The sequence below is a fragment of the Kryptolebias marmoratus genome, linkage group LG3 (assembly GCF_001649575.2).
Source record: "Kryptolebias marmoratus isolate JLee-2015 linkage group LG3, ASM164957v2, whole genome shotgun sequence".
NCBI lineage: Eukaryota > Metazoa > Chordata > Actinopteri > Cyprinodontiformes > Rivulidae > Kryptolebias > Kryptolebias marmoratus.
The window spans coordinates 3,787,357-3,798,207 of record NC_051432.1 but is presented as its reverse complement, the minus strand read 5'-3'; the positions used below and the strand labels follow the sequence as shown (position 1 = coordinate 3,798,207).

Below are 10,851 nucleotides of genomic sequence, written 5' to 3'. Positions count from 1 at the left end.
GTGATATTGGATGGTGGGTGGAGCCACGGTCACGGCTCAACCTGTCTGTCACAGACAGACGTGATGTCATTGGAGCTTCCGTAGTTGGTCACGCTGAGGCGATTCCCCATAGTGAAACACCGAGCGAAGTTAGAAAAAGAACAGTAAACGCATGAAAGAAGCTAAATTTTCTTGTTTAAACGCCCTTTGATAAAATCTAAACACTGAAATACTGTATATAGGCACATGCAAGTTTTTTTCTGTTTTTTGTGAGAAATTAATACAAGTATCCCACTTTAAAATAATAAAGCATTTAAACGAAGTGAAGATAAAAAATTAGGGCAATTTGTTGGATATTTAATTTTTATTTGATAAATTTCCTCTCGTAAAAGGCAGAGATCTTCATTTACTTCAGACTTTGTTCAGTGTTTTATCAAAGATAAGTTGTTACTTCTAATTCTCGACGTTATCAGCATGACTTGCCATATATTTCTATTGTTTTCCTGTCGAGGTTATAAATTTAAGTATTATAATCCATGTTAGCTGCAGCCGTGGGACCAAAGAGTCACAGGTTGCAGACCCCTGTAATAAAGAAGCTGTGTGTGTGTGTGCCTGGAACACACACCTCCCCCCTCGATCAGACACATAGTGAGGTGTCCTACCAGCCAAACTCGACACAGATGTCTGCTTTAGCTACAGTCTAAATCTCCACCCGGAGATGACAGCTACTGCCATGGTTGTTGTGATCTTTCTTCATCAGTATTTCCTCTACAGCCTCTGTGTGCACTGACATACAAGGGTTCATTTAAGATGCCATTTGATGCTTTCTGTTCAAAATGCACAAAAAACCCCCCAACCCTTTGTTTGAAAAGTGGGGTGCAATGGTTAGAAGCGACTACGACGGAAAGCAACAACAAGAAGAGAGAGCTGATGCACGCAAATGTTAATTGTGCAAACATAATTAAGGTTGAATTATTGATTCTCTGCTGCTTCTTTGACAATGTCTCTTTTATTCTACATCAGTGAAGAGCTTGAGTCTGGTTCCACGGTCACACTGCTGCTGTGGGTTGTACCTGAACGGCTGAATGGTCTATCACACATGCACCATCCATAAAACCACTTCTGGCTCACTGATTCTTCTAACCAACTAATGGTTAAAGAATTTGATGTGTGTTTATTAGCAGAGTTACTCTGACACTCAGCTCTATGAGATCACAAATAATTTCAATGCTCCTTCTTCTACATCAAATCCATTTCATAACCGGGTTTATTGAAATGTCTGTAAATAAATGAGTAATAAATGCCTCTCAGATACCAGAGAGCAGCCTCTGAGTGTGTTCTTTGTGCATTAATCTCATCAGAAAGCGACTCCTGAATACTTTTTATTATCTACCTTTAGAGGCCAAAACCAGCAGCCAAGTTGCTGAAGGATAAATGATTATTTTTGGTCTTGTTTTGATAATTGCAAATTTTCTACTCCTAACAATCCCTCATCTCCTTTTCTACTGCTGGTGTCTTGCTGCGTCTGGGATCGTGTTTAAAGTCATAACAGCTGTCAAAATATGCAATTTTTCAATGTTGATTAGAATTAGTTGAACATGTGTAACATCTAAGATAAAAATACCCACTAAATACGCAAGTTCAACCGCATAATTTGTAAAAAATTAGCAAACTCAGCAGAGTCGTGTTTTGTTGCCAACAATTACGAGTCGTTTGTTTACATATGAACGATGACGAGCACACTTCAGACTGTCTTGACAAATATCGAGTCGGTGAAAAAATCCCGGGATGTAAACGGAGTCAGAGGGAATAAGAGATGGCAAGTCGAAAGCAAATTAGTTCTTGTGTCTTCTTCTGAAAAGAAACGGTGACTAAAAGGTGTGAGGACGAGAGTCGACAGAAGCGGAGTCATTTCAGGGGGGAGAAAATCAAGCGGTGGAGAGCGTCAGAGCCAAAGCTGACACTAAGATCATCTGCAAATGAGCTGTGCCGACACATTCGGAACTCAATCGGGAGAATTTCCAGAACTGATTGCCAAGTTTAGTTGTAAAGCAATAATTTCCATTTTCTAACGCAACTTTTACAAAAAACCAAGATGAGTTTGAGTTACATTAACCCCCAAACACTCATTTTATAATGTAAAAATGGTTCAAATTCAAATCAAAAACAGAAAAATTATCTATTTTGACAACTATTGTGGCTTTAAGATTTTACTGATTATTTGGTACAAAAATTGTTTATCCTTCTGTTTGAGCCACAGCTAAAAAGGACAATGTGCTTTTCCCTTTACTCTGTTTTCTTAGATTTACTGACCTTTTATTTCCATTTTCTTCAGTTTTGGTTTAAAACAATGCTCTGACTGATTTTTGAAATGTGTTTACTATTAAACACTGATTCTTGGGTTCACATTTTTTGCTTTAGTTTAAAATTACTGAAATATTAGTTACCGTCAACTCCACTATTAAAAGTGCAGCTGTTATACGTACAGCATCGTGCCAGCCAGCTGAGGTAAACGTAGTCATTCTTGATTTTTTCGCTCTGAATCAGCAGAAAAATCTACAAAATGACAAAAGGAAATGAGTAAAACAAAACCTTGAACGAGATACGACCTGTGACAGGCAGGTGTTCAGACTTTTACCTCCTCTGCTTCGTTGTAGTTGCCCAGCGCCGCTTTAGCCTGAGCGTAGTTAAAGTTAAACGTATCATCGTTGTAGAAGTAATTCTGCAAAAAGAAAAGCTCAGTTTATATACAAAACGTTAGAAGTGCCCACACATCGAGGAGTAAAGCACCTACAAAATGTTAGCTTTTTGTTGGTAATTGTAAGGTAGAAAGAAAAACACACCTGAATAAAAGTACTGAAAGCACCACCTTTCATCTGAAGCACTTCAGAACCAGAGCCTTTTTTTGTTTTACCCCCAACATCAATAGTAACACTGGTACTTCACTAACCTTGACAGAGTTGAGATAAATGAGAACATCTTCAAATTGTCTTAAAAGGAAGAAGCAGGAAGCCATGCACTGTCTGCCAGGAATAGTGTCTGAAAGTAAAAAAAAAAAAAAAAAAAAAAAAAAACCTTGTGCTTAAATTCTCACACATTCTGGCTTTCAAGAACAAGAATAAAAGCAATTTTCTCCAGCGTACCGCATTCGCTCGCCGAGCCACCGACCAGCTGAAAGAACTCCCGAGCACTTTTCAAGTGTTTCCTCTGAGAGATAAAAGCACAGAAACACACATTTGTTTTCACACTCGAAGCTGTCGTCTGTGTACCGGCACGCAAAGGTTCAACAGAAATACTCACTGATCCAATTTCCTGTCCGAGAGCAGCGTTTACCACTCCTTTTAAAATGTACTCCTGTAAGAGCAATCAGTAATCAGAGGGGATCGTTTGACCGACGGTACACTTGAACGGTACATCAAACACTTTAAAAATATATATAACAGAGAAACAAATTTATGTTTCCATGTTTATGAGACATTAAAGGGCTTTAAAAAAATAAAATAACTTGTTTGACAAAAGATAAATATTTTTCAGAACTGTCAGTGTAGGAAGAAGAAAATATTTGTCTTTACTTAATAAAGCGGCTCAATCATTTATTCAGTGGACTTAATTGGATATTTTCTTTACCACAGAAGATAATAACCATATAATATTCAAATACATTATGTAAAATGTATGCAATATTTTCAATCAAAAGTGGGTAACAAAAGTATTCACCCTTGTTATTCTTTCTCTTTTGTTGTTTTACAACAAAGAGTTGAAATGGATTTTCAATTTAATTATAAGTAATGGATCCAGACAAAATACTCCAAATAAATGAAGTTAAATTGGAAAACTTATGTTTCTTTTAGTTCCAGAAAATATAGATCTATAAAGTCATGCCTGCTGTATTCACCCTCTTTGCTTTCAGACATCATTTGCCTTCAGAAACCACAGAATTAGTTAACTAAGATCCAGCTGTGAATAATCTTAGTGTCAAATGATCTCAGTGTATAAACACCTCCTCTGACAGCCCCAGGACCATCACCAGGTCAACTCCTCCAAGCAGTAAAAGCTACAAGAGACAGCATGAAGACCAAGGAACTCTCCACACAGGTCAGAGACAAAGTTGTGGAGAACTACAGATCAGAGTTGGGTTATAAATAAAATATCCCAGAACCCTGAACATCCCATGGAGCTCTTTTAAATCTGTTTCTAGGAAATAGAAAACTGATGCAAACACAGCAAAGCTGCCAGGAGAGGATCATCCTCCAAAACTCACAGACCGAGTGAAACATCCAGGACACCAAAGATAACCCTGATGGAGCTGCAGCTCTTCTGCAGAGGTGGGAGGATCTGTCTACAGGACAACTAGAGGCTGCACAGAGCTGGACGAGTGGACGAGTGGCAGGAAAAAGCCTTTGTCTGAAGAACACCATTCCCTTAGAGTTGAAAGAAAGACAGATGCAGCAAAATACAGAGAAATTCTTGAGAGGACTGTGTTTGAGTGTTAAAGAGCTCTGGGACTAAGGTCCACCTTCCAGCAGGTCAGTGACTCTAAACTCTCTGCTGAAGCAACACTCCACTGGTTTAAGGAGAACCAGGTAAAGGTCCTGGAGGGGTTCAGTCAAAGCCCAGACCTCAGTCCAACTGAGAGTCTCTGGTTTGATTTAAAGTTTCCTGGACACAAGCAGCACCATCCAACCTGAAGGAGCTGCAGCAGTTTGGTCCTGAAGAACAGACAAAAACTCCAGAGACAAGATGGACTGAGCTTGTGGACACAAACATGACTGCTGCTGTATCTGCTGTGAAACCTGGCTTTACAGTGTACAGTACTGACTTTAGAGGGGCTGAATATATATATATATATATATATATATATATATATATATATATATATATATATATATAGATGAATCTTTCCAGGCTGTAATAAAGGTGTGTGTTGTCATGAATGCAGACAAGTAGAAAGAAGAAATTGGAGGAGATAACAATAAAATGTACTGTATTGCCACCTGAGGTGTTGAGGGAACCAGATCTTGGATAAGGTTGTAAGCTTCCTGGACATCATCTGGAAATGCAAAATAAGAACATGTCAGTCATGAAGGAGACATCAAGTAAACAAACAATACATCAGAGTATTAAATTATTTAAACATTTTGTTATTTATAGGCAGACATAAACCTTTGAGCTCTGCTAGTATTGAAGATCTGTAGATGTCCAGGCTTTGATAATGGGAGGTTTTTGGAACAGGAAAAAAAATGTGCATCCCAACTCTAGTCTCTTGATTGAAAAATAGTTTGTGGGGGGAAAATTGTTTTCTTAAACTGATATCTAATGGTTTTATCAAGCATTCTGTCTTTCTGAGTGAGAATAATTAACACATCAAAACGTGAAATCATCATGTTGGCTTAGAAAGGCTCCAAAGTAGCAGCCACAATAAAAACTGTTCAAGTTCTTTTAAACACAAAGGAAAGGAATTATAACTTCCTCTAACCATCCTTTTAAAGCCTCATGTTTTTAAAGTTAAGAAAAGGTGGACAAATAAACTACAAAGCCATTATTTCCTTTCTTTTTAACTTTTTGGATCTAATTTGACAAGATTTTACATTCTTCCCTTCAAAAATGATCTTCATCGCCTAAATGACCCCAGCTGCCTTCAGATCATTAAACAAAGTTGAAAATAAGTTCTGGTCTGGGCTTTGACTGGGCCGGTCCAGAAAGCTGATTTTATTCGGGTCCATCCACTGTTGATGTGACTGTATGCTTCAGCAGATTGTTATGATGAAAGCTAAAATTCTTCTTCACCTTCCTAACAGTCTTCAAAATTAATTATGAATCCCTGCACCCTAATTAAGGCCTCAGCTGAAGCTGACAAAAAAAACGCTAAAAACCAAAACACAAAGCTGCCAACAGATCATTAGCGTTATCATGGCTTTATTTTGGTGACAAGCAGCGCTGCCTTTGTTCCAAACACATTTTTGGAATCGGGGCTAGAAAAATTTAACCTCAATCATCTTTGGAGACGATGAAACATTTTTCCCTGCAATGTTAATAAGTATGAAATTTATTCTGATCACTTTGATTCTGAGTGCGCACATTCATGCAACCAGACGCTTGTAAGTGTTCATTTTCTGCGCTCCCCTGAACTGCTTGTTTTGCCTCCATTCTTTAGGCTGAAATTTAAAGGGATATTTTGGCCATTTTGAAGTGGGATTCTGTGGAAAAGGGCCAGCAGCTAATCAAAGCACAGCTAAGACCAAAGAGGATTGCTGCCATCTTAAAACAACTCCAAGCTCTAAATTTTCACAGCAAATGTTGTTTGATAAAACCTATCTGCTGGATAGACTTTTATGGTTATTTGTAAGCACAAATATCAGCAGTAACAGCAAGCTGTAGCACCTCGGGTACAGGCTGGAGTATTTCTATAAGGAATATCATTCAATTTCTGCCAAAATAACCGTGAAATGCAAAACTGACAACAATGAAAAGGTTTCAATAATAGTGTCTGCATGAACAACTATAAACACTTAAACACTGATGTTGCTTTAAGACGGCAAAGTCCACTTTAGTCTCAGTTGCGTTTGGACTGCCTGTTATTTACTCTATTTCTTTTGACTGACATCATCCAAAAATGTATCTACAAAAGGTAAAATATTAATTTTTTAAAACTTTTCCATAAAACCTACTTCAAAATGGCCGTAATGTCCCAGACTGATGTAATCTAAAAATGACTGCAAGTAAGTCCTTTATGCAAACACTATAATTTAAACCAGGGGTGGCCAACCCTGGTCCTCGAGGGCCGCCATCCTGCATGTTTTCCTTGTTTCTCTGCTCCAACACACCTGATTTGAATCAATGGCTGATTAACAGACTTCTGCAGAACATGAAGAGGTGATATAACCACTGAATCAGCTGTGTTGGAGCAGAGAAACAAGGAAAACATGCAGGATAGTGGACCAGGATTGGCCACCCCTGGTTTAAACCTTTACATCAATGTCAGTTTTGCATTACACAATTATTATTGTGGTGGAAAATATTTAAAATTCATGCCAGAAAATAACCCAAGATGCTCCAGAAGTATTACAGGTAACCACTACTATTTGCAAATACAGAATTCCTTGTAAACAACAATAGATAGATAGATAGATAGATAGATAGATAGATAGATAGATAGATAGATAGATAGATAGATAGATAGATAGATAGATAGATAGATAGATAGATAGATAGATAGATAGATAGATAGATAGATAGATAGATAGATAGATAGATAGATAGATAGATAGATAGATAGAAAAAACAGACAGATACTTTATTAATCCCATACAGAAATTCAAAAAGATACAATAGAATTACAATATAAGTATAATTAAATCAAGTAATTGAACTCATTAAACAAACTAAGGTAAATAATTGTCAGTTCATTTTATTTTTGTATCCTGTCTGTTTTCATCCAGCTGTGAGGTGTCATCCAGCTGTTTGGAGCGGGGCATAAATGAGTATATTATGTATTGTAATGTACACTGATGGAAGTGTAAATGTTTATGAAAACAGCATTTGTGTTAATCACTACAATGTTTTGGAGATTGGAGATGTTTTAAGATGGCATTAACTTATTTTAGACTTAGCTGTGTTTAGTGCTGTCAGAAATAAACTGAGATTATTCAAGAAGCTGTCTACAACAGGTAAGATTATTTGTCCATAAACTTTCTACAGAACCCCACTTCAAAATGGCCAAAATATTCTAAATAATAAAGGAAAGGTTCTAACGTTTGTCCCATTTTAACATCACAGTAACTTACATCATTTGCAGACTCTTTAGAGACATTTGATACACTGTGTTGCATATTCATTCAAATCTGTTGTGATGTGTGCACACACCCTGTCTCAGATAGTAAATGACCAGGTTGAGTCTAGCTTCAGGGATCACATCGATCAGAGGAGGCAGCACCTGCAACGCCCCCTCCCCACCACGAAACACCACCTGCAGAGCACAGCGAGGGAGTTCAGGATGTGAGGCCCTGCTGTTTCCATACGCACATACCTACACTCTCACAGCTGGAGATCGGGAGGAGCTTACCAGGTTGTGTCGAATAAGCTCCTTCGCAAACTCAAAGGAGCAGGAAGAGATGTCAATTAAGTTCTTCAACTCAGCCTGAGACAGAGAAAGTTCCCACACAAATACAACATACCATCAAGTTAGACACATTGAAGACAAGCTTTCATTAAGCTGTAATTATGAGCGTTATTATAGTATTTGTGATAATATTTTAGTATATGGCACATGAAGAAGGCTGGTGATAAAAAGAAATACTGTCTATGGATAAGGAATATAAGGTTGTGTAATTCAAAGTTACCAAACATCCAGTTCTTGCAGTTATCTCTACATCACAGACAAACTGTTTCAAATATAAGAACGCGATCAAAACAACCAAGAACATGGCACCGAGTACCTCAGCTGCCTTGCCGTTGTAAAGCCTGTAGTGGTTGCAGGCCTTGAGGTTTAGAGCGGTGGTTGAATCAGGGATGTTCTTCAGGTACACGGCCAACACCTCCTGGGACACGTCGTAGTAGTCCAGCTTGTAGTAACACAGAGCCACGTACACCTTCAGTGCCAGGTAATCTCTGCGAGGACAAGCAGCGGCGGAGTGAAAACTGCCTTTGGGACTCATTTCACCTTCTAGTTTATATAAAAAGTATCAATTTCATGAATGTTCTCTTTAACAACATTCTAATGTCGGAAAAAAAAGAATTAAGGCTTTTTTCCAACTTTATTTTTTACAAAATGAGTGTATGACTATCAAGGTCAACAAAATGTGACTGGAACTGTCACATCTGTCTAATAAAACGGTAAAAAGTGGAGTTGTGCCACATGATGGTGACTGTCAAGATTTGGGTTTTCTTTTTGTTTTCAGGGTTATTGTTTTTTCATTATTCTGGTTATCCTCTGTTCAGTTTGGGTTTATTGTTTCTTTTATTTTGTCATTTAGTTGTCCTCATGTTTGGTTTTGTCTTTGTATAGTTTTTGCTGCTTGTGTTCCTGTCATCATTCACTTGTCCTCAGCCAGTCTCTTGTTTGCCTGCCACACCCATCTACACCTGCCCCGAGTTAGTCATCACTCCCCTGTGCCTACTTCTAATCACCTTCAGTCTTTAAACCTGGTCATTTCCCTCTGTTGTCACTTTTGTTTGTTGTCTGGTTATCCTCGTGGTTTTTTGCAGCCTTGGATTTTGTTTGTGTTTTGTACTTAGTTTTGGTTTGCTGCCTTGTCAGTCTTTTGGTTTTGTTTATCTAAATAAATTAGTTTTTTTCCTGAAGCTCTCAGGATGAGTCTGCACACTGGGTTCGCCTCACTCTCCACCAAACCCCGACAGTGCCCAGTGCTGGTTTATCTGGGCTTACCCAGTGTAACTCTTCAGCTTCAGTCAACAAATGATGACAGTAAAAACCTTTCTCTGAGAAGTAGGATAGTATTCCAAAGTTGGGTGTTGGTGTGAGTCTTTGCCTCAAGCAAAGAAATTTAAGTATCTGAGTCTTTTTCATGCATGATGGAGGGATAGGCTGGGAGATGGATCGACAGATTGACTTGTCTGCAGTGATAAAGGTGTTGCTTGAGTCTGTTGTGGTGAAGATTGAAGCTGAAAGACAAAGAAAGACTCTCGACTCACCGGTCCGTCTCCATTCTAACCCTCACCTGTGCTCATGTTTTATAGGTCGTGACCAAAAGAACGGGACCCTTAATACAAATGGCTGAAATGAGCTTCCTCCACAAGGTTGCTGGGCTCAGCCTTGGAGTTAGGGTGAGGATTAAGATGCCTCCCTACAAGGCGGAGATGCTGGGACAGACCCAGAACTCACTGGAGGGATTCTACTGTATTTCCTCTCTGGCCTGGGAACACACCGGGATCCAAAACGCAAACATATTGAGTTTAGGTTTATTAAATAATTCATTTTGTTGGTGGCATGTAAATCTAACATTTATACCAGTGACTTGTTCGATGAAGATAAAACTGACATTTAGCACCTTTCCAGACATATTGATGTCTCTCTGAATTTATCAGTTCTGTGGGGTCACCAATGGGCGGCACGGTGCGGCAGCGGTCAGAGCTGTTGCCTCACAGCAAAAAAATCACAGTTCAGAACCCGGTTTGGGCCTTTCTGTGTAGAGTTTACTTGGTCTTCCTGTTCAGGTGTGGGGTTTTTCTATGTTTCCTGGTTTCCTCCCATAGACCAAAAACATGTTAAGTTATTAGGCAACTCTTTGTCTCTAGGTGTGAGTGAGAGTATGAGAGGTTGTTTGTCTCTATGTGACTCTGTGACCGAGGGTCACTTAGAAAGTCTCCAGTCTGTTACAGACCTGTGATGAACTGACAACCCGACCATAGCGTACCCCACCTCTTACCCAGTGACCGTGGAGACGGACATCTGCTCTCTGTGAGCCTGCACGGAAAAGCAACAATGGCCGTGGTTTTACCAGAACATAAATGAGTTCGGTCAACAGAATCCTTTAGGACGGATTCAGCAACTCTTGGTAGATCCACCCATTTGAAAAGAATCAGACCAAGTTAGAGTAAAATAATTTGAATCAACCAAAACAACAAAAATATCTCAAGTTATTACAAGAGAATCAGTTTATCTTAAAAGAAAGCTAAAGAAATGTTAGGATTTTTTTTTTTTTGTTTATGTTTGTTCAACAAGTTGTTTTTTGAGGGTATAATTCCATAGATGGTAAAAAATGATTGTTGTTTGTTGGCTTAGATGGATTTGTGGCAAAACAAATTACTGTAGATGAAATAAGTTAACAATTCAGTCGGTTGATTCTCAGAAGTTTTCAGATACAATAATTTAATATATATATATATATATATATATATATATATATATATATA

General features: G+C 38.4%; 1 protein-coding gene across 5 annotated transcripts in view; it reads right to left on the bottom strand.

Moving 5' to 3' along the window:
- ttc26 (tetratricopeptide repeat domain 26) overlaps positions 1 to 10,851 on the bottom strand; it is a 22,521-nt gene that overhangs the window by 4,714 nt on the left and 6,956 nt on the right. For all 5 annotated transcript variants that reach the window (XR_005233010.1, XM_037974928.1, XM_037974929.1 and 2 more), the window contains 9 exons: positions 8,415 to 8,586; positions 8,042 to 8,116; positions 7,843 to 7,945; positions 4,974 to 5,029; positions 3,280 to 3,333; positions 3,123 to 3,186; positions 2,930 to 3,018; positions 2,618 to 2,701; positions 2,466 to 2,535 (listed from right to left, as the gene is read on the bottom strand). Coding sequence is in view for 4 of the 5 variants with exons in the window: in XM_037974928.1 (XP_037830856.1) it covers positions 2,466 to 2,535; positions 2,618 to 2,701; positions 2,930 to 3,018; positions 3,123 to 3,186; positions 3,280 to 3,333; positions 4,974 to 5,029; positions 7,843 to 7,945; positions 8,042 to 8,116; positions 8,415 to 8,586 (767 nt within the window). In the remaining variant the exon portion in view is untranslated. The remainder of the gene's footprint in view (positions 1 to 2,465; positions 2,536 to 2,617; positions 2,702 to 2,929; positions 3,019 to 3,122; positions 3,187 to 3,279; positions 3,334 to 4,973; positions 5,030 to 7,842; positions 7,946 to 8,041; positions 8,117 to 8,414; positions 8,587 to 10,851) is intronic.